Below are 24,653 nucleotides of genomic sequence, written 5' to 3'. Positions count from 1 at the left end.
ACATTGGGCTCCTTGCTCAGTGGGGAGCCTGCCTCTCCCTCTGCCTGCCCCTCCCCGTTTGTGCTCTCCCTGACAAATAAATAAATAAAAAATCTTAAAAAAAAAAAAATGGGGGGGATAAGTTCTAGTTCCCTGGCCAAGCATGCAAGACCCATTATGACATAGCCCCTGCTTACCTGATATTCCCACCTACGGATGCTTTGTTCTCACCATACTTTGTTTACCTGCCACTCTTTGAACTGGCCAAGCTGTTTCATGCCCTGGTACTTTTAAATGTGTCTACCTCTCTGTATGAAATGTCTATTCCCTTTACCATTACTTTAGGTAGACAACTTCCATCCATCCTTCAAAATCTAGTTCAAATATCACCTGCTCCAGGAAGTCTGATCTTCATTCACCTCCTTCACAATCCACCAGGTATTCACTACCCCTTCCTTGGCTCTGTGAGGGCAGGCACCCTACCCTGTCTTACTTATCTCGGTATCACCACCAGTCGATACAGTGTTTGGCACAGCAGGTGCTCTCTAAATGTTTAGTGGATGAATGGGTGAATGAGTAAAGAGATAGGAGGCCTGCAAAGATGAGGAAACGTCAGTGGGCAGAAACAGTAGTGATGAGGGAGTGGCGGAAGCCAGGCCTGAGTCCTGGACAGTGTAGGGGGTGCTTACATGGGGTTAGTACTGGAGAGACAGGAAAAGGGGTGGGCAGGTGAAGATGCTGAAGAAGTGTTGATATTAATTATAGTAAATTAAATAGAGAAAATAATATATGAAGGTCCTTGTTTTAATAGATCCTTTTAAAAATTAGCTTGGAGATGGAAGACAGTGAGGTCAAGTTAACAAGGGTAGAAGAGGCAGGGCCAGAGAAAAACAGGGTCCACTCTGTCACTTTACTGCGTTTAATCTGCGACGCCTGCCCCCTGGGAAGCCATCACTAAGTTCTCAAAAGACTAGTGTCTATGCTTGCAGCGCTAGAAGTACAAAATGTCATCTTATGGCTTCCGGATTTTCGACTGACAGGCTCTTTCTCTACATCCTGTGTCTGAACTCTCAGAAGTTAGGAATGGACACCTGGGGAGGCAATTCTGGCTAACACACCAGGGTTACTTTCTTAATCTCCAAGGATGGTGGACATAAATAAATAGAAATTTCACTCAAAACTGAAACCCCAACAACCTGCCATAAAGAACTTCACCAGGATGGTGGGGGCAATGTTAACACAAACTCAACTAACAACTGTATGTGTGTTGAAACTCCAAGCTCAGGTCACTTAAACATTTATGAGTACCAGGTCCAGACAGCGGTGCTCTAGCTGAGTGCTGAAAGATGCAAAGGTCTGGTAGCCACCTTGGGGGGAATCAGTCTGGGGGTAGGTAGGGACAGGCGTGCACACAGCCAGATGCCATCAAGTGCTGTTAATGCCTAGAGAAAAGAGCAGCAGATCTGTGCGAAAAGTTGAGGGTTACTGCTGAGGCTTGGCTGGAGTCCCTCAGGGAGAGAAGACAAGGGTGTTTCAGGCCGAGGGGAGTTCTAGTCCCCTCCATCGGGCAGAGGGGAACAGAGCTGGTGGCTGGGTATAAGGTTCCAGCATCGTCTGCCAGAAGCTGGTTCCCTTCCACAGCTAGGAGGCAAAATTAAAAAGGTAGATGGTGGTGTCATTCATGAATCTGGGGAAAACCAGAAGGAGGGAGCTGTGGTGGCCAGACCATCACCAGAGGCACTCTATATTTATTTTAGAGGAATGAAAATAATTCAAAAGGCACTTGGCAATTCTGTCTCTCACGAAGTAAAAAAACAAAAAGTAGATTTCGCTCTGGTGTTGAATACAGATCAGACTGCCTACTCTCAAAAATGGATTAATTTTTCTAATTCATGAGATATTAGATAATAGGAAAACAATTTAATAATCTAAAAAAAAAAAAAACCTGTCTTTAACAGTTGTTATTCCAACCTTTCTTGTAGGTTAGGAAGAGGCCGAATTATTTTGTTGGCAACAATTTTAATGAGACTATGAAACTCTAAAAGTCATGCCAACTTCTCCCCAAAGCACAACTTTTTCCGATAACTTCTTCTTGTGACACTATTTATTGGACTAGTCAACTACAGAAAAATAACTCTTTTTTTCCAAGGTATGTGTTTGGTGCTAAAATAACAAATGATATTCTGCCCCAGAATGTTGTTATTAATGCTGATAATAGCTCCAATAAGAAATATTTACAGTTATGACTCATTTTGGAGTCAGAAGTAATTGCCTTGCAGTCCTTTTGAAAATAAACAGAATAAATAAATAAATATAGTTTCTACATTATGTACTGAAGCTATACCCTTAATCGAACCTGGTCACGAAACATAACATTAAAAGCAAAAATGAAATTCAAATCAAACTCCAGGCTGCAAAGTATTGTTGACTGAAGAAGCTACAAGATGAACCTTTCACTCATAGAAGGAAGCAGATGTGTTTCCATGTCTAATGTATATTTTTAAAAGCAATTATTTTATATATAGAACGTGATTTAATAAACCCATCCTCTATCTGCAGACTTGTAAACAGGAACCACAAAGGGGTATCTTTGCAAACACACAAACCCCTAGCATAAATAGCAAGACCTGTCAACCAAAAATGTTGTGCCTCCTTTTCTATTCTCCTAAGCTTAAAAAAATTGTAATTCAGTGCCATGGTTAGCTGAAAGGGCACAGATACAAAACATGTAAATAGTGAGCCTTCTATCAGATACAAGTGTGTCATGCATAATAGAAAAGACAGTGTTTCCTCTGAAAATAAAGTTTTGAGTTGTGTCCATTAAAGGCACCCAAGAGCTCAGAATCAAGTCCAATGGAAGAGGAACAGAGCCCAAACAAATACTGCACAAATGGACAAAGGCATTCACGAAAGAAGGGACCTGTCCTAAATCTCAATTCCAAACCAGCAACATGTTAGTTCTAAGTTCAAGCCAGTGACTAGTCATGAGGTCACTCAGGGAACCATGCAGAAGTGCTGGGCCAGAAGAAATAGATACACTGTCAAAAGCAGGTGGGAGGTGTGAAAGGGGGAACCCTGTGATCTTTCCTGCCTGGAAACAGCGTGCTCCTACAGGCTTTCGGTCCAGGCTTGATTAAATGACTCATTCAGAAGTGTATCGGCCAACAGCTGTGCCTGTGTGGACTCCAGCCCAAGCTGAATCACCTCTAATAATAGTTCTGAGTTCATTCTCAGACAGCATGGGTAGAGTGCACGGCGAGTGGTGACGACGTACCTCAGTGAATATTCCATCTCGTTGCTTAGTAATAAACCTTTAGCTCTGCACAAAAACTACGGGCAAAGATACACACAGTCACCTTATTTGAAAGCCTAATTGTGTACTTTTATCTAGTGGAGAAAAACGTGTGTTGTTTTTTTTTTTTTTCCATTTCAATACGCCAGGTAATTATTTGGGATCCCAAACATGTTCCAATATAATTTATGTCACCTAAAACTTCATTAAGGACTTACTCATTTCAAGATACTCATAAAACAATCCCAGTTTGCCCATGAGCTGCAGGTGGTAGTCTTGTTCCCATCGTGGGCTTATTTTTTCTGCACTGGACACTGTGCGACATCGTCCAATTAGGTTCTTGACCCAGCTGCCGAAAAGATCAAACTATACATTAGAATATTATCAGATTATTTTGCAGATATCTCAAGCTAAACACACAGTCCTCCCAAGAAATTAATTGCTTGTTTTCATGCTAAATTTCACTTTCTTTCTGCCTCCCTACCCCCAAATATTTAGAAAAACAGCACTAGATGTACCAGCTATTAAAATTGTAACTGCTACCGTTTTTTTCACCCAGCTCCTTTTCATATGGCAGTTAATATTTAGAAATCCTTTCTCTCATTTGATTAACTTTAGTTTCCACCCGCCCCGCCCATTTGGCTGCTATTATCCAAAATGGTCTTTCCAGTATGAAATCACCAGAGAAAATAAAATACAGATATGGTATGTGAACCGGTGAGCATGCCACAGAGAAGAATGAGGCAGAACAAGGAATTGAAATTGTTCGCATTTGCGGTAGGGGGAGAGGGGCGGTGAAAGGGACGAGCTCAGGAAGAGTGACATTTGAATAAAAATATGAAGGAGGCAGAGGAAGCAGGGACTACAGAGCCCCAGAGGCGGGAGCAGCAGGGAGCCTGGTGGGGTCCTGGGCTAACAGGAAACTCCTCTGGTGGTTTTGAGCGTTGGGGAGCCTAAGAGACCACTGTGAGGATTTGGGCATTTTTTACTCTGGGGGAAGCCGGGAGCCATTGAAAGTTTCTGAGAGGAAGGGGATATATTTTCATTTTAGACGAAACAGGTCCAAGACCCTATTTTAAGCTGAATAAATGAAGGACCTGAGAAGCAAAAATGCCTCCTCAAAGTCACAGAGCAGAGTGCGGGCTGTTCCCAGCCAGCTCTGCTCTGTAGGACACCGGCCCCACGGAGTGGTCTGCTATCTCTGAGGTTATTTTCTTTCTTAAGCCCCCCAGATGAACGTATCCCCCCTCCATGGCGATTTTTCCTGAAAAGAAACTGAAGCTGGCAGTGAAACGAAGTGTGCACCTGTAGCCTAAAGAACCGCTGTCCCCGCGAGCAACAGCTGGCGTGCGGTTTCCTTGCGGAGCTCACCTTAGAAGCACAGCAGCAAAACTTCAAATACAAACATCTGGGCTGAGCTTTGGATGATTCAACAACACGCTCAGACAGATCTTCCAATTCGGGTAATGAGAAGCCTTCACCCCACTGTAAAGACAACTCTGGATGCCGCACACGCACCCCCGCACGGAGAGATGAATTACTAACAGCCTGTCGCGTGCTAGGTGTCCCAGGGCGACTGGTTTCTTTACCCACCACTCCCCCAGGTTCACGAGGAGGAACCCACTCCACAACAGAACATGCCCCAGGCTTCACCATCTTCCCCACTTCTTTCTTTTCTGTGACATTAGGAACACAGCAGGACGCTGTGGAAAGTAGAGGGGACACGGGCTCAGACACCCCTGAATCCGAATCCACACTTCATTGCTTAACTATCCGACTTCGGTCAAATTCAGATAAGCTAGGGTGATAAAACCTGTACTGCCCAAGGTTTCTGTCAGGATTAAACGATTCCGAACAGATCAAGTACTTAGCACATTTCCTAACACATCAAAACCCCCTTCCCAGGATTTTCTCCTGACCCACAGCGGCTGACTGGCTGAGGCCGATGGTAAACGCAGCCTCAGTGACTTGGAATCTTGGCTTGGGGACACAATGCTGTCTGGATCAGTGGATCTCACGTCAGCACCTAGAATGACCTGGATGCGGCTAGTGCTACTTCCTGTCCCCAACCCAAAGCTCTGTAATCAGTCAAGTCTCAGGCGAGGCTGGGAACATGACAGGGGCCTTGCGACACAGGTGGCATCATCCATCACCCTTCCTGACACCCAAACTCGAGATTCCTCGTTTCTATTGTCTTATTTCGGTGGGGTTTTTTGCTCTACTTCAGACTTCCAGCCTCAGCCTCTTGACGGAATCCTCGCCATGCCCCAGAGAAGCATTCTTCTACTCTCGGGGCTCCAAATCCATTACAATTTGGACTGAGGACGAAACTTCTGTCCTGGCAACCAATTGCATGACCAGCTTCTCTAGCGTTCCCCACTTATACTGTACTGCCTTCCCTCACCTGTAACAGGTCATATTAGAAGTCTTTCTGGGGTGCCTGGGGGGCTCAGTCATTGGGCGTCTGCCTTCGGCTCGGGTCATGATCTCAGGGTGCTGGGATTAAGCCCCGCATTGGACTCCCTGCTCAGTGGGGAGCCTGCTTCTCCCTCTCCCTCTGCCTGCTCCCCCTACTTGTGTTTTTTTTCTGTCAAATAAATAAAATCTTAAAAAAAATAGATAGATAGATAGATAGATAGATAGATAGATAGATAGATAGATATTTAAAAAAGAAGTCTTTCTGACTAGCTTTCTTTTCTGAGCTACAGACTCTGAACCTCTTGTTCAGTCTTCCTGAGTTGAACCACTTATCTGCAGTAGGAAATCTTGGGCTGTCATCCATCCATCACTGTCCTTGGTCTTTTAGGTTTTCTAGTGGGTTATGAATCTAGTGCAGAGATATCAGTCTTGACTGCACATGAGAATCACCTAGAGAACTTTTTAAAAATACTGATACCAGACACGTCTTCCCCTGGCCACAGTTGGAAGCTTCCTCCCTCTAGCAGGGGTTACAAAATAGTTTTCTTAGGAATTTACCATGCATACTAGCAATAACAGAACAGCACTGTAAAAAGTTACCCTTCCCTAAGTCCTTATTACGTGTAAAGCATGGTGTAAAGCACTTGACACCTCATTTTCTCTTTGTTCCTTCATTATCATATGCAACCCACATGCTACAGATAATTGCCATTTCTACTTAAGGATATCCCACAGTATTCCCACTTGCTAATTCTGAATACATGCATCCTTCACTATCTGAATCTACTTTACTGTTCCTGAAAGTAAAGGGTCAGTGTGGATAGTGAGGGATAGCTCTATTTAGGGTTCTCTTATTGTACATCTTTGGTACAAATCAGATCTTGAGAAGGGATATTTTCTCTTATAATAGTTTACTTTCTTTATTTTAAGGAGTGCATACCCATTGTGAAAACTACAGAAAACATATCACGGATGAACATTACAGCCATCCGTTATCTAAACACCAAAGAACAACGCTATTGGTATTCTCGATATTTAACTACAATTATTTTCCCTAACATTTTATCATAAAAATTTCTCCAGAGTTAGTGGCTTAATACAGCAATTGTATTAGCCTTTTGTCAAGCACAGAATAAAATTCCTGGGTTTGCCTCACATACCAAAATACTAAGTGAGGCTGGGATGGCCAGACGGCTCTGAGCTTCTTCTCTGGGTCCAACGAACAACTGTGTTACTTTGCTGCTGTTACGTATTTGAAGGCTATGGGTCACTCGTTCACTCGACTGGTGCTGGCGAGTGCCTGCTAACTCCTAGGTACTGACTTAGGTGCCAGTGGGACCCCCAAGGGAACCGGGGTCACAGCTCCAGAGAGCCTTCTTCATATGCTCCAGGAATCCTCACCAAGGACCTCAAGTGGTGTGGGGGTGGAAGAAGGCAAGTTTATGGGGACATTCATTTCACTATGTAACTTTTGACATATTTAAATGGTGTGAAAACAGCTACTGACTTACTCGGCTTTTCTCTCCCCTCCTGTATATTTTTGGGGTGGGGGTAGTTTTGGGCAGCAAGAGTAACTGCTGTATCTTTCACTTTGTGTGGGAACAGTAAGAGGGAAAGTGGCACCTATCCACAATGAAGAGTGAGGAGAAGAGCCCGAGTCACTCTCTCAAGGGGCTAAAATTTAGCATTCCCGATTTTCGGACAAGAAGATAATTCAAAACGTACTGCCCTTAAGTGTTTTAGGCCAGAAGTAGAAATATCCGAACAAAAAGCTTAGCTCACTAAGATTTGCAACGATGGCCTCACTTGAAGTGCAGGTATAAACAGACCATAGACACTATGCACATCCTTTATTTTTAAGTATTTCATGTGAACAAGTTTCATTTCACACGAATTTCTCAGTACCAGTTTAGGAAATATACGTTACCCGTCCTTCCCAACAGCCACTATTTTTTAGAATCAGAAAATAGCTCACTGACAACCAATTAGTCATCAAAATTCAGTTTAAATAACTAGCCTACTTCCTTCAGAAAACTGCTTTTTACTAATCCGAGTTAAGCCTTTCCTTTATTTGAGGTATTTATTTTCATACAGAAACCCAATATTTGTGCATGACCTGTTATACATCTGGAAAAACTGAATACGAACTCAGTGAAGATAAGGGTTGTTTGCTGCCTAGTAAGGCCCCAAAATGTTAATTTTACAGCTAAGACCAGAATCCATTTTTTACGAGGTGGGGGAGAGGTGAGGAGAGAGCTGGGGGGAAAGAGGAGTGTCTTAGAGACACTTAGACCCTGATGGTTTACATTGAAAGTGGAGGATGAAGCCTGGTGAAGAAACATGGAAGGACACATTGAAACGCAGAGGTTTCTGCTCTACGAAGACAGGAAAAAAAAAAAAAAAAGAGGTTGAATGCTCCACAAAGAATGAACAGGAACTTGGTAATAGGGAAGAGAGAGGAGAAGTTAGGGGAGGGAGGAGAAAGAGAGAGAGGGAGGTACGATGTCGTGGGGGGAAGACAGGCAGCAGAGCCGGGAACCTACAAAGAAGGGTGATGGGGGAAAAATCCAGTTAAATAGTGGGAAGAAAGACTTTTATAAGATGGGGATTTTTTATTTCAAAATTAAAGTTGTTTGGATTTCTGGCTCCATGTCCCAAATGTCAGTAAAAGCTGCTTGTGTGAGTGGTTTTGGAGGACACTGAGGAGAGGGGCCACAACTGGCATTTGGGTTGGCATAAGCAGAAGGTATAGATGTGGGAGGTAAGACAGAAGAGACATCAAAAGTTTTATGAGAACAGGAACTCAGAGCCAGAAATTATCTTGAAAAGGTATGTGGGGTAGTCAGAAAAATGGTCCCCCAACAGATGTCCACGTCCCACTCCCCAGAACATACGAATATGTTAAGTTACACGGTAAGGGGGAATGAAGGTTGCAAATCAGCTGACATTAAGATAGATTTTCCTGGATCATCCAGGTGGGCCTAAATATAATCACCAGAGTCAATCAAAGTGGAAGAGAGAGGGAGGGAGGGAGCGAGCTGAGGGGACGTGACTACAGAAGAGTCAGACGCACAGCCACACCACTGGCTTTGAGATGAGAATAGAAGCCATAAGCCAAGAAATGTGGACAACTCCTAGCAGCTAGAAAAGGCAAAGAAACAGATTCATCCTAGAGGCTTCTGAAAGGAACATGGCACCTGCCAACACCTTAACTGTAGCCCACTGAAATATGTGTCACACTTGTGACTTCTGGAACTATAAGATCTTAAATCTCTGTTGTTTTGTGTGTTTTTTTCATTGTCTTCCCATTACCGTTAGGTTGGTGGTAATCTGTTCAGCAGCAATAAAAAAGAATTATAATAAGCATGCTGAAAGTGTGCAGAAATTGAGATAGCACTGGACTGTTCACTTTGATACAGGATAGGGCTTAAGTGAAGATTTAAAAGGACAGTGTGACCTTGGCTAACATCTGTTGCCCTCATTTTTTAGGGAAAGAACAGCAAGTCAAAACATTTGTGGTTATTATTTTAGATGATTATCTCTTAAAACATTACGTAATCTTGTGCCTTAGGACTGCAAGAGAACTTCTCTTGTTGAAATCACATGGATTTGGAGTCCTGGGATCTTGAATTTGAATCTCATGGTAGCCTCTTATGGATAATGGGAATATGGGTAAATCATTTAACTGCTTTAAGCCACAGAATCTTCATTTGCATAAAAATGCGAGATAAAAATAAGGATTGTCTGAAAGATTAAATGAGAAAGATCTATCAAGCACTTAATACAGTGACTGGCACATACTAGGAACTCAACAAATTACTACTGTTGATTTTTAAAGCATACTATAAGGGAGGAGGAAGTTGTGACAAGTTGGGGAAATACTCAGTTCACAGCCCCAACAAAGGTCATCTCTCCAAGAACTAGGATCAGTCTGCTACCAACAATGGGCTAATAGGCATAAACTGTAGCAGATGGGATTCAAGTTAAATAGGTTTTTTTTCTTTGCAACATAATTATTAAACACTGGATTCATTTACACTGTTGGGTGGACCATCTTGTCTGGAGACCTTTAATAGAGTTTACTCCGTTGTAGAGGTGGGCATGCACCTGCGGGAACACACAGGCAAATGCTTTGGATGGGTAGGCTGTTCTCCCCCCAGTCACAGCCCCAAGATTACACAACTTCATACTCACGGAAGTAACACCTCTTGTATGTTATTCCAGATTGCTTTGCCTCCCATGATTATTGTCAGCTGTGTCGTCAGTTCGAGGAGACAGCCACCTGGGTCACACTGGAATATTACAAAGAAAATCCCATTTAAATTCTAGATGGGTCTAACATGAAATTGAGTCATTATTTTTTGCTGATATTTACTCCGGGGAGGCTAAGAGAATCTCAAGAACATACAGTGAAGAAACTCTTCATTGGGCACCCGGGAGAAAACACGAAGCAGCTTAAATTGTCAAGAGAACCCAATTCTAAGTTCGTACCTCTTCATTTCTGTACTTTCCCAGCCAATAGACTGGGTCTCCCGGATAGCCTACAAATTTGCCCTTAAAGAATGCGATGTAGAAGCACGAAGAATAGTAGTTGACAAACTGGAATAAGAACATCTTCATGGTCAGGCTGTTCTCATAATCAGTCTGGGTCCTCGGGAGTTCTGGAGTTAAATAAAGGTAAGATTTTAAAATTGTGAACAGCTTTGAGACCCTCATCAAAGACACTGATACATGAGTTAACATGTTTTAAAAAAAAAAAATACAATTCACACTGTTTCTGTTTAAGCTGTTTTGAATTCCTTAATATAGCTACTGTGATAATTCCAAATTTACACGTCGTTATGAGTCCCCCCTCCCCCTTCCGCCAAGAATACAATATCCCCCACAGAACAAATAGTCAAGGATTCCTTAAAATTTATGAGCCCAGTGTTACCAAATGGACAAGGCTGTCCTCTCTCAGGTCTGAGTGGACAAAAAAATTATTTTTGAACAGACTGCTAAATGATACTCTCTTGTCTTCCTGAACTGCGATAAGGTAGGGCTGTTGTAACAAAACAAGGGGGAACTTGTTACAAGCATTTGGAGAAGACAAAACAGGTCATCCTTCTAGTTTAGAAATTTAAAGCAGTCTGATCATTTTCAGAAGATGACCGCTGAGCAGACCGTTTGGAGAATGACCCAGGCATATGCAGCATGTGGGGAGCGCTTAGCTCTGACCACTAACCAGCTGCCTGGGATACAAGCCAGAGAGAGAGAGAGACATTTATTACAAAAGCCGGAGTTGATGAGAACAGAACGGTATTAATATGAACAGCATGGGGGGAAGCCATGCAACAGTGTGATTACTTGTCCTCTCAGCAAAAGAGGAGCATATTTGCCACTGGAACCATGACCCTATTCCACTTATTTGCAATAAAGAGACTATTTACTTTCAACAATAGGGTACGTGATCTAACGTAATTGAAAATATTATTCAGCACTGATCTGTTTACACAGAGCTTGGACATTATAATGATTGTCTTTGCTTTGTCCCCTTTGTGAATGCAAAGCTGTAGCTAATTCATTTCCCACACAGGTTAGAAAAAATATGTTTACACTTGAAATTTTCTAAAAGTTGTAACATGCTGAAATTGAAATGCCTAAGAGAGACAGACTCTATTTTTCACTGGGCTCTAAAAATGTCTTACAAATGACCTAAGCTATAATAGGACGTTACCAAAATTAGTAATCATGATGGCAACTTTTTCATATATGATGTTGAGAATCATGATGATGACAAAGCTGATGAGGGAAGCTGTGATAGACGTGGCTGTCTGCGGAGTCAGGTACTTCTGGATTGAGACTGTCCCATTCAAGGTCTCGGGAAGTTTGGTAGAAAATACAATGAACACTGACAGTCTGTAGACAATGATCCCAATAACGGAGGCAATGATCAATAGGATCTGGAAGCAAAATGAACACAGCAACATGAGATTCACTAGAAGTTTTACACTTAAAAATGAACCCCCTGTGTGAACGGACAAGGTGCATGTGGGAATTGATGGGGCTCTCACACAATGACCACGAGAGAGGTGGAAATCAAGCATGTTAAATTTCAAAAAAAAAAAAAAGGGAAAGGAATGATGAAGGTCAAAAGAGAGTGTATTCACCGAGGGAAAATGTGAGCAATGGGAGAAACTGCACAGGGACGGAGCAGCACATGGGAAGTCCGTACTTTCTATGCAGTTTGTCTCCAAACACCAACCTGCTCTAAAAAAGAAGATTAAAAAAAAAAAAAATCTTCAGATGAGGAAAAGTGGAAGAGCAGAACCAGCGGAAACCTCTCTCTCACAATTACGGCGTTCTTTACGGTATTCATTAACGTTTTTGCTCAGTTACAGTCCATTAAGGGGATATGTTTCCTTCCAACAGAGAACCTAGCACTGGTTCAAGGGTCAGTAGGTGCTAGCTTCTGTCTTAGTCACCTGCCACGAGGTGAGATTCTGAACAGGACCAGGGAGGCTGCAGACGTGCCTGGAGGGAATTTGGAAAGGATAGCAGGTCTCAGCTGATGAAAGTTTCACACACTTTTCACCCTTAAGATCTAAGATCTGAAGTTGGCAGTTATTCATTCCTGCATTTGCACAAGATGCATTTCACTCATCTGCCGTATTTTTGACTGCACAGATGCCGTGTCAGTGGGGGCGCACCTGAAGCCCAATTTGTACGTGGGCGGTAGGGTGTCATTTCCTCACTAGGCAGGTTTTCTCTGGCCCCTGAATAATGCACACTGAAGGTCCCCCTTTTAAATTGTTTTCCCTACATCTACTTTCTTGGACTTACTCCAAAGCATGCATTCGATGTGTCTGACTGCTCGTGATGACTGTTACCAGGGAGAAAAGCTACAAAGAATGTGCATTTCAGGGCCAAGCAAAGCATGTCATGTTATTTGCAGCAACAGAGGGAGGCGGGTTTTCACCTGTGGAGAGCAGTAACCAGAGGGGTTACATGTGGCCTCCTGGAGCCAGGTTCCTGCATTTGAATCCCAGCTCTGCTCACACTGTGGCACCTTGTGCAAATTACTTAACCTTTGGGGCTTCAATTTCTTTGCCCCTATAGTGAGGGATCCTAATGGAAACTAACTTATAGGATTGTTGTGAGGATTTAATGAGTTACTCCAGATAAAAACACTTAGAACATTAAGGCCCACACACAGGAATAGTATCATATAAATGGTAGCTGTGAATATGGCGACTGAAGTGTTAACAAGATGTTTTTCTTACTTTTAAAGCCATCAGGTTGTAGAGAAGGCATGGTATTTCCTCTTCTAATCTCTCTCATTATCTCCTTCCCTTCACAGTTAGGCCTTAATACTTGTGAAAGGAATGACATGTTTGTGTGTGTGAGTACATGTGAAAATTAGCCAAGGCCGAGAAAAACGTATTAGCGAAGGTGTACCCAGCCTTCCTCTCTGTGCATAACAAATATAGGCCATTTAAATTGCATATATTTTTTAAAAATCTCCATAATAATTTTTTAATTATAATAGTTGAGATTCTTTAAATGCTTACTCTTCACCTCAGCACACATAGTATTTTTTTTTTTAAAGATTTTATTTATTTATTCGACAGAGAGAGACAGCCAGCGAGAGAGGGAACACAAGCAGGGGGAGTGGGAGAGGAAGAAGCAGGCTCATAGCAGAAGAGCCCGATGTGGGGTTCGATCCCATAACGCCGGGATCACGCCCTGAGCCGAAGGCAGACGCTTAACCGCTGTGCCACCCGGGCGCCCCTTCACACATAGTATTTTTAAAATCCTCAACAACAGTCCTGTGAGATAGGTAGTATGGTATCCTTAACAGTGGAAAAAAACCCCACAGAGAATAAGACTTTGACCCAAATTAAGCAACTAGTAACTGAAAGAACTGAGATATTCGGAGACTCCAGAGTCTAGCATCTACATGGCACTGCCTCCTACATGGGTTAGGAAATGAATTCTAACTCATTTCAGAGCTTTTACAAACTTGATATGTTTCCATACTTCTTCAGGGCACTTGATAGTTCAATATTTCTTCACAGGAGGATTTTCATTCTCAAGCTCCTTATGAACCTTTTCTGATTATAACTTTATGATTACAGAACATTTGAAATTACTCCATGGTGGACACTGGTTGCTTTTGCTGCCTTGGATCTGTTCCCAGTCTTAGAAGCAGACCCGGATTTTGCTTTGGGGGAATAACCTCTCCTTAATTTTCAGTCCTATGGTTTGGGCTGGATTGTCCCCCTGCTCCCTCGGCTTTACAGGTATATCCTGACTGGTTTGAGACAAATAGGTATCTCATCCTGTTGGCCTCAGCAACTGGTTCAAGGACTGACAAATAACTAAGTAAGAGCCAGTGGGATGTGAGAAGAGATCCACTAGTGTCTATGGGAAAGAGAAGCTTGATCTGTCAGAAGAAGCTGCTAACAGAAACCTCTGTTGGCTTGCATGTGATGTGAGATCTGGAATCCTGCAGCCATTTTGAGACCATAAGGTAGTGCCTACAATCACCAAGGGGGGAAACCACTGGACACAGAATGAAGGCAGAAAAAAATATACACCCCATGATCTCATCTGGGCTGCAGTTATCTATCCTTCATGGAAGGCATACCTCAGACCTTGGATTTTTAGTTACGGGAACCAATAAATGCCACCCACCCTCATTTTGTTGTTGTTGTTGTTTAAACCAGCTGGAGACTGATTTTCCATCACCTATAATTGAATGGTTCCTATCAAAATAAATAAAAAATAAAATAAATGGATGTACTATTTATATGTAGGCATAATTCCTTCAGAATATTAAAGATTCAAATGGATATTAAAGATCATTTTATATATTTTATCCTTTCCTTAAGCCTACCATAACCATAACATTTTTACATGTCGTAAAATATTTTCATGGACATACTTTCTCATGGCTATTCCATATTCTACTGTATGAAGGATTAGAAGTAGGATATTTTGGCTGAGATGTTTTTATATATAATAATGTATACAAATAAATAACATAAATAAGTGTATATATTTGTAATAAATAAATATGTGACTAAATCTTTACTGATTTTTCTTACCATTTTGAAATATTTCCTTATTAAAGGTTTTTAAAAGCTGAATTAGATTAATGCACATGAATATTTTTGACTTGTGATACTACCAAACTGCTTTCTAAGAAGGCCAGGGCAGCTTGAAGTTCTCAGAGCCTAGGTATGAGAGTAGCTGATCACTGCACTTTATCTTCACAAACACTGAGCCTTCTCACTTGAGAGGTGAAACACTGTATCTCATTTAAATGCTCACTGATTTTAAGATGGCGGAGGAGTAGGGGACCCCTTTTTCAGCCGGTCCCCTGAGTCGAGTTGGATAGGTACCAGACCAGCCTGAACATCCACGGAATCAGCCTGAGACGCAGGAAGATACATCTGGATCTCTACAAATGAACATCTCCAGCGCTGAGTATTGAGGTACGAAGCGGGGAGCCATGAAACCTCGCACAGATATAGGAAGATAAACGGAAGGGGGAGGGAGCCCCCGCGTTCGGGCGCCGGGAAGCGGTAGCCACCTGCACGGGGGAGCGGGCGGACTCACGGACGGCACCCGCGAGAGAGCAGACTGAGACCGTGAGCCGGGGAACGTGTGACCAGACTGTAAACCGGAGCTCCGGTGAGCTCACTGGAACCAGACTGAGACTGGGAGCTCCGGAGTGCACGGGGGCGGCTTGCAGTGTTAGAAACACAAAGGACAGAGACACGCCAGCCCTGGAAGTGACGGCTGGGACGCCGGCTGTGGGGCGCACATCCCGGGATGCTGCAGGGTTGAGCAGCACCAACAGTAACGGAGTTAAAGTGGCCAGAACATCAGTGGAGAACGGTCCACGATCCCTCTGTTCTGAGACAGAGGCTGAGATTTGGCCACTGCTGCTCTGACTCTCAGAAGAGGCACAGCAAACCACCAGGGGAAGCCGCCAGAGAACAAAAGCCTGGAAAAACTGGCTCACAGTGTGCCCACCTCCATCCCCCCTCGCAGGGGACACGGAGACTCTACCCAAACAGGGTTGCCTGAGTATCGGCGTGGCAGGCCCCTCCCCCAAAAGGCACGCTGAAAACTCAAGAAGCCCACATCCCTAAGACCCCTATAAAACAAAGGCACACAGCCTGGGTCCTGGTCAATAATTTGGGCTCTGGACAACCCCACAATCTCTCCTCATCAGAATGATGAGAAGGAGAAATCCCCCCCCCAGCAAAGAAAAGACAATGAGTCGGTGGCCTCTGCCACAGAACTAATGGATACGGATATAACCAAATTATCAGAAATGGAATTCAGAGTAACAATGGTCAAAATGATGTGTAGACTTGAAAAAAGTATTAATGAAAATGTTAATGAGAATATAGAATCTCTAAGGGCAGAAATGAGAGCGAATTTGGCAGAAATTAAAAATTCTATGAGCCAAATGCAGTCAAAACTAGAGGCTCTGACGGCCAGGGTGAATGAGGCAGAAGAACGTATCAGCGAACTGGAGGATGGGTTAGTAGAAGACAAAGCTAAAAGAGAATCTGGACTTAAAAAAATCCACGCTCAAGAATGTAGGTTACGGGAGATTACTGACTCAAAGAAACGTTCCAATGTCAGAATCATCGGCATCCCCAAGGGGGTGGAGAAAAACAGAGGTCTAGAAGAGATATTTGAACAAATTGTAGCTGAAAACTTCCCTAATCCAGCAAGGGAAACAAACATTCATGTCCAAGAGGCAGAGGACCCCTCCCAAGCTCAACCACGACAAACCTATGCCACGTCACGTCATAGTGCAATTCGCAAATATAAGATCCAAGGATACAGTATTGAAAGCGGCCAGGGCAAAGAAATTTCTCATGTACCAAGGCAAAGTTATCAGAATTACATCAGACATGTCTACACAGACCTGGAATGAGAGAAAGGGTTGGGGGGGGGGCATTTTTAAAGCTCTTTCAGAGAAAAACATGCAGCCAAGGATCCTTTATCCAGCAAGGCTGTCATTCAGAATTGATGGAGAAATAAAGACCTTCCAGAATCGCCAGTCATTGACCAATTTCGTAACCACGAAACCAGCCCTACAGGAGATATTAAGGGGGGGGTTCTATAAAGGTAAAAAGGTTCTATACAGAACAGAAAGTCACAATCGATATAAACAAAGACTTTACTGGCAACATGGCATCATTAAAATCATATCTCTCAATATTCAGACTCAATATAAATGGCCTAAATGCTCCCATAAAACACCACAGGGTTGCAGATTGGATAAAAAGAAATGACCCATCCATTTGCTGTCTACAAGAGACTCATTTTGAACCTAAAGATACATTCAGACTGAAATTAAAGGGATGGAATACCATCTTTCACGCAAATGGACCTCAAAAGAAAGCTGGGGTAGCAATTCTCATATCAGACAGATTGGATTTTAAAGACTATAGTTAGAGACACAGAAGGGCACTATATTATTCTTAAAGGATGTATCCAACAAGTGGATATGCCAATTATAAATATATATGCCCCCAACAGGGGAGCAGCAAGATACACAAGCCAACTCTTAACCAGAATAAAGAGACATATAGATAAAAATACATTAATAGTAGGGGACAACACTCCACTATCAGAAATAGACAGAACACCCATAAAAAATAGACAAAGAAACAAGGGCTTTGAATGCCATACTCGACGAGGTGGACCTCATAGATATATATAGAACACTACACCCCAGAAACAAAGAATACTCATTCTATTCTAATGCCCATGGAACATTCTCAAGAATAGACCATGTTCTGGGACACAAAAAAGGTCTCAACCAATACCAAAAGACTGAAATTATTCCCTGCATATTCTCAGACCACAACACTTTGAAAGTGGAACTCAACCACAAGGAAAAATTTGGAAGAAACTCAAACACTTGGAGACTAAGAACCATCCTGCTCAGGAATGATTCGATAAACCAGAAAATCAAAAATCAATTTAAACAATTTATGGAGACCAACGAGAATGAAAACACAATGGTCCAAAACCTATGGGATACTGCAAAGGCAGTAAGGGGGAAATACACAGCCATCCAAGCCTCACTGAAAAGAATAGAAAAATCTAAAATGCAGTTTTTATATTCTCATCTCAAGAAGCTGGAACAGCAACAGAGGGACAGGCCTAATCCACGCACAAGGAAGCAGTTGACCAAAATTAGAGCAGAAATCAATGAATTAGAGACCAGGAGTACAGTAGAGCAGATCAACAGAACTAGAAGCTGGTTCTTTGAGAGAATCAATAAAATTGACAGACCACTGGCAAGACTTATCTAAAAGAATAGAGAAAGGACCCAGGTTAATAAAATTATGAATAAAAAAGGAGAGGTCAGAACCAACACCAATGAAATTGGAAAGATTATTAGAAACTTTTATCAACAGCTTTATGCCAATAAATTAAGGAATCTGGAAGGAATCTGGAAGAGATGGAGGCCTTCCTGGAAAGCTATAAACCACCAAGACTGAAACAGGAAGAAATTGATTTTTTAAACAGGCCAATTAATTATGAAGAGATTGAGTCAGTGATAAACAACCTTCCAAAAAACAAAACTCCAGGCCTGGATGGTTTTCCTTGGGAATTCTACCAAACATTCAAAGAAGAAATTATACCTATTCTCCTAAAGCTATTTCAAAAAATAGAAACAGAAGGAAAACTACCAAACTCATTCTATGAGGCCAATATTACCTTGATCCCCAAACCAGGCAAAGACCCCATCAAAAAGGAGAATTACAGACTGATTTCCCTAATGAATGTGGACGCCAAAATCCTCAACAAGATCCTGGCTAACAGAATCCAACAGTACATTAAAAGGATTATCCATCATGACCAAGTGGGATTCATCCCTGGGATGCAAGGGTGGTTCAACATTCACAAATCTATCAGTGTCTTAGATTTTATCCAGAAAGAAAAATTCAAAAATCATATGATTCTCTCTATAGATGCATAAAAAGCATTGGACAAAATATAGCATCCTTTCCTGATTCAAACCCTTCAGAGTGTAGGGATAGAGGGTACATTCCTCAATCTCATAAAAACCATCTATGAAAAGCCTACAGCAAATATCATTCTCAATGGGGAAAAGCTGGAAGCCTTTCCCTTAAGATCAGGAACACGACAAGGATGCCCACTCTCGCCACTATTATTCAACATAGTACTAGAAGTCCTTGCAACAGCAATCAGGCAACAAAAAGGGAAAAAAGGTATCCAAATTGGCAAAGAAGAAGTCAAAATGTCTCTCTTTGCAGATGACATGATACTCTATATGGAAAACCCAAAAGAATCCATGCCCAAACTATTAGAAGTTATAGAACAATTCAGTAATGTGGCGGGATACAACATCAATGCTCAGAAATCAGTTGCATTTCGATACACGAAAAATGAGACTGAAGAAAGAGAAATTAGGGAATCCATCCCATTTACAATAGCACCAAAAACCATACGTTACCTTGGAATTAACTTAACCAGAGACGTAAAGGACCTATATTCTAGAAACTATAAATCACTCTTGAAAGACATTGAGGAAGACACAAAAGATGGAAAAATATTCCATGCTCATGGATCGGAAGAATTAACATAGTTAAAATGTCCATGCTACCCAGAGCAATCTACACTTTCAGTGCTATCCCGATCAAAATACCAATGATATTTTTCAAAGAACTGGAACAAATAGTCCTTGGAACCAGAAAAGGCCCCGAATCGCCAAGGAACTGTTGAAAAGGAAAAATTGGGGGCATCACTGTCCCCACAGTGGGGATTTCGAGCTGTACTACAAAGCTGTGATCACAAAGACAGCATGGTACTGGCACAAAAACAAACACATAGACCAATGGAACAGAATAGAGAACCCAGAAATGGACCCTCGGCTCTTTGGGCAATTAATCTTTGATAAAGCACGAAAAAACATCCAGTGGAAAAAAGACAGTCTCTTCAATAAATGGTGCTGGGAAAATTGGACAGGTACATGCAAAAGAATGAAACTTGACCACTCTCTCACACCATACACAAAGATAAACTCCAAATGGACGAAAGACCTCGATGTGAGACAGGAATCCATCAAAATCCTAGAGAAGAACATAGGCAGCACTCTCTACGACATCGGCCAAAGCAACCTTTTTCATGACACATCTCCAAAGGCAAGAGAAACAAAAGATAAAATGAACTGGTGGGACTTCATCAAGATAAAAAGCTTCTGCACAGCCAAGGAAACAGTCAAAAAAACTAAGAGGCAGCCCACAGAATGGGAGAATATATTTGCAAATGATGCTACAGATAAAAGACTGGTATCCAAGATCTACAAAGAACTTCTCAAACTCAATATGCGAGAAACAAATAAATCATAAAATGGGCCGAAGATATGAACACTTTTCCAATGATGACATACAAATGGCTAACAGACACATGAAAAAGTGTTCAAAATCATTAGCCATCAGGGAAATTCAAATCAAAACCACACTAAGATACCACCTTACGCCAGTTAGAATGGCAAAAATTGACAAGGCAAGAAACAATTGCTGGAGAGATGTGGAGAAAGGGGATCCCTCCTACATTGTTGGTGGGAATGCAAGTTGGTACAGCCACTCTGGAAAACAGTGTGGAGGTCCCTTAAAAAGCTACCCTATGACCCAGCCATTGCACTACTGGATATTTACCCCAAAGATACAGACGTAGTGAAGAGAAGGGCCATATGCACCCCAATATTCATAGCAGCATTGCCCACGATAGCTAAATCGTGGAAGGAACCGAGATGCCCTTCAACAGATGACTGGATTAAGAAGTTGTGGTCCATATATACAATGGAATATTACTCAGCTATCAGAAAGAACGATTTTTCAACATTTGCTGCAACATGGACGGCACTGGAGGAGATAATGCTAAGTGAAATAAGTCAAGCAGAGAAAGACAATGATCATATGGTTTCTCTCATCTATGGAACATAAGAATGAGGAAGATCGGTAGGGGAAGAAAGGGATAAAGAAAGGGGGGTAATCAGAAGGGGGAATGAAGCAGGAGAGACTATGGACTCTGAGAAACAAACTGAGGGCTTCAGAGGGGAGGGGGGTGTGGGAATGGGATAGGCCGGTGATGGGTAGTAAGGAGGGCACATATTGCATGGTGCACTGGGTGTTATACACAGCTAATGAATCATCGACCTTTACATCATAAACCAGGGATGTACTGTATGGTGACTAGCATAAAAAAAAACATTAAATTAAAAAAAATGCTCATTGATTTAATTAATATTGAGATCTGACATTTGCCACAGTATTTTTTTCTTTTGTGAAAGGGTATTCCTATTCTCTGCCTCCTTAGCTCTTGAGATTTTTGGTGTTACCTTAGAAGTGATCTGGACTTCTTAGTATTGAAGGTATTAGCCCTTTGCCCTAGTTGTTACCAAAAATTTCTTCTGTTTTGTTTAAGCTTAGAATGCTACTGATGTGTGGAAATCTTTAAAGATTTTCCTCTGAAACTTCTTCCATTGCTGTCATGTTTAGAAAGTCTTTTTATATCTAGAGATTACATATTCATCAGTATTTATTTCTAGTTTGTGGTGTTACCTTTCAAATATTTCTGGAATTACAATATATGTCCATAGTATGGTTTTAATCTTAATTTTCTTCCCAAAGAGCTAACAAGTGCTCCATTGCCATTTATTAAATAATCTTTACTTATCCCACTAAGTTATAATGCCTCCCCATCTCATTTATTAAATTATTATTGATATGAGGTCTCATATCTGGGCTTCATGTCCTCTTTTCTAATTTGGCTATTCTTGAGCCAATAAAACTCTCAACATATTACTAATTATTATATTACTAATATGACTTTATTAATAATAAACCCAAAATTAATTTTATAAGTACTGATATTTTAAAGATATTATCTTTTATCTACAATCATTTGTTTCAGTCTTCTTTTATATCTTTCAGTAGTTTTTATGTTTTCTTTGATAGTTCCTATTATCTTTTTAAGGCTATTCCTAGGCATTATACTTTAGTTGTTACTGTTGAAAAATTCTACAATTCTTAATGCCTCCCATTTGGTCTCTTCAGCAGAAGCTGGAAAATCCAGACCCACTCATCTGATTTAAACAGATGAGGTGAAAGGAACCGGAAGAGCCATGGTGAGGAGAGAACCACTAAGAGCTGTTCCATGCGGTGGCTGAGTGGTTCTCTGGAAACAATTCTATGAGACCACATAGTTTCCAGCTTCCCTTGAGCTTCCTGGATATTTACAATTACATATGAAAACGTCCATGACAGACTTACCCAGAATAAGACAGCACTTGCACAGAGGGTTATACGGACACATTTTCCCCAGGTAGTGAAGGGAACACGCTCTTGTTCCTTAAAAAAAAAAAAAGGTTTAGTCCATCAAATGAGTACTCTGGTGAAATGATCTTTTTCCCCTGATTGGTCTCTAAATCCTAGGCTTAATTTTTTTTTTTTAATTAGTTTTCAAACATAGCCCCCCCCTTCCTCATAACTGCATTTTGTTGTTGTTGTTGTTGTTGTTAATTCAAATATACGCACAACAAGGCATCTGCAGTGCTCACTTTAATGGTGTTTTGAAAATGCAAGCATGAATAAGGAACTGTTTATCTGCCATGACCTTAGCTCGGGAGCCTGGGCACTTGACAATGCTAAGCTGTAGAGATACGTTCCTGAGCTCGTCTTTGACGTTAGACACGGCAACAGTGACAGTAAGCTCCACGGGTGTCTGCAAATACGAGGTATCCACTATGTGTTTCTTGGTTGAGCTTTATATATTAATTTGGTAGAGCTATGAGTTTTTAGCGTTTCCATGGCCCATACGAATATATTTAAGTTTAAAGAGATCAATACTTCTCAAGATTTACCTGGATTATAGAGCAGCTGTAGCGTGGTAATAGCTATAAATACTGACGCAACATTTACTCTGTGCCAGGTACTATTCTAAGTAGGCTCTGCACACTGACTCAATTAACCCTGACCACAACCACGTGAGGAAGCAACTCTATTATTCCCGTTTTTATAGTTGAGGAAACTATGGCACAGAGAAGTTGACTCATTTGCCGAAGATCATTGAGCTAGTGAGTTGCTGTGTTTGGATTTGCAGGCAGTCTCCTTCCCCACACTTCATTACCACACTACAGGCTCTCTAAGCAACGGAGGCCGCATGAGCAACAAAAGGAACATGAGGAAAAAAAATAAAGAAAAACGAACCTCCATCTTCAATCTTTTAACAAGCCATGTTTCAATGGAAATTTAACTTATTGGCAATTTTAAATTACCACATTGTCTTTTCTTCAGTACTTTTTCTATATTGCCAATATTCCATAAGCTTTTTTCCCAGCATTTAAAAGGTGTTTTCAACACCTAATTTTTTTTTTTTTAAAGATTTTATTTATTTATTCGACAGAGATAGAGACAGCCAGCGAGAGAGGGAACACAAGCAGGGGGAGTGGGAGAGGAAGAAGCAGGCTCATAGCGGAGGAGCCTGATGTGGGGCTCGATCCCGGAACGCCGGGATCACGCCCTGAGCCGAAGGCAGACGCTTAATGACTGCGCCACCCAGGCGCCCCTCAACACCTAATTTTATCTAAGTTTCTGCTTTCATTTCTGAATGTATAGTCTCTCAACAACACATGGTTTGACCTCATCATCTTGCACAGTAAACAGTGAGAACAATTCATAATGGGAATTATTTGAAGCTTGTTACATTGTAAAAGACAAATGTCACCTTCTGTTGATAATTGAACCTCATTTTTTTCCATTTATAAAATGAGGAGGTTGAACTGCTCCCTCCAGTCCCTTTTAGTGTTGGCATTCTATAAATCTGTGATTCAATTTATAAAATCTATACTTGGGGACATTTCCCATGCTCTTGGTAAAAGCATTTTCTTTCCAAGAATTATTCGTATTCAGAATTGACTGTCCTTATGCTGACGACTGCAAGTACAATCAGCTCCAAATTTTCTGTGTTGATGGAAAGGAGCAATAATGCAGATGATTCAAAAATTATCTTTCACTGGCTTTGGAATATTTATACAGAGAGATGTATAGTTTTATTTTTTTCTATTTTTGCAGCAGTGGTAGCAGAAGCAAATTTACCTTTCCAATTATATAAAATGCCTAGCACAGGCCTAAACATAGGTGGACCTAACGAATGTTTCCCTTCTTCCTCGAGCCTTTCTTCAACTTTTGGATAAACGCAGCACAATCTGGTGCGCATCCCAACCAGAAGGTGGAGCAGTCACTAAGCCTTCGGGGAACACTAAGGGCAGCTCCTCTGGGATGAAGAAGGGGTCGTAATGATGAGGGGCATGTGAAAAATTGAGAATCAACTATAAAATCCAATGCGTCCTTCCTTGTACAACTATGTCATAGGGTCTATTTTTTGTTTTGCATTTTTTATCAACATGAAAGAAAGGACACAGACCAACGCATCTTTTCTTCTATGTTTTATGTTGGAGTCTCATTTTTCCCCCCAATTTTACTTTTATTATAAAAGAAGGTGTCACATTTATCTCCTATGCCCACTGTTCTAAGCAATACTTCTTCACCTTGGCTGCATATTAGAATCCCCAGAGAAGCTTTAAAATATCCCTGTGCCCAGGATATACCCCAGGCCACTGTATACCACCAGAGTATATAGTGATGGGACCCAAGACTTTTCAAGGTCCCCAGGGGATGAGATGTGCCACCACGGTTGAGAACCACTGTATAAACAGACCAAATCGCATCTCCATAGCGTTCTCTTTACCTGAGTAATCTCGTTGATCACCACGTGGGTACACTGGGCCTCATACTCGGGCCGGGGCTGCTCTTCCTGCTGTAATTCCACGGTGTCCCATTCATACTCAAGTTCTGCCTGGCGCCGCTTCCAAAACTCCAAAAACAAGGTGACTAACAGAGAGAGAACAGGAGCA

At 41.7% G+C, this 24,653-nt stretch overlaps 1 protein-coding gene across 4 annotated transcripts in view; it reads right to left on the bottom strand.

Annotated features, from left to right (window-relative positions):
* ANO6 (anoctamin 6) overlaps positions 1-24,653 on the bottom strand; it is a 186,685-nt gene that overhangs the window by 17,440 nt on the left and 144,592 nt on the right. For all 4 annotated transcript variants that reach the window (XM_045801226.2, XM_045801227.2, XM_087855792.1 and 1 more), the window contains 6 exons: positions 24,488-24,630; positions 22,012-22,089; positions 11,406-11,631; positions 10,181-10,350; positions 9,884-9,981; positions 3,490-3,620 (listed from right to left, as the gene is read on the bottom strand). In XM_045801226.2, coding sequence (XP_045657182.2) covers positions 3,490-3,620; positions 9,884-9,981; positions 10,181-10,350; positions 11,406-11,631; positions 22,012-22,089; positions 24,488-24,630 — 846 coding nt within the window. The remainder of the gene's footprint in view (positions 1-3,489; positions 3,621-9,883; positions 9,982-10,180; positions 10,351-11,405; positions 11,632-22,011; positions 22,090-24,487; positions 24,631-24,653) is intronic.

This window comes from Ursus americanus, chromosome 25 (assembly GCF_024610735.1).
Source record: "Ursus americanus isolate L20-20 chromosome 25, mUrsAme1.1.p, whole genome shotgun sequence".
NCBI classification, from domain to species: domain Eukaryota; kingdom Metazoa; phylum Chordata; class Mammalia; order Carnivora; family Ursidae; genus Ursus; species Ursus americanus.
This window is presented reverse-complemented; position numbering and strand designations above follow the sequence as displayed.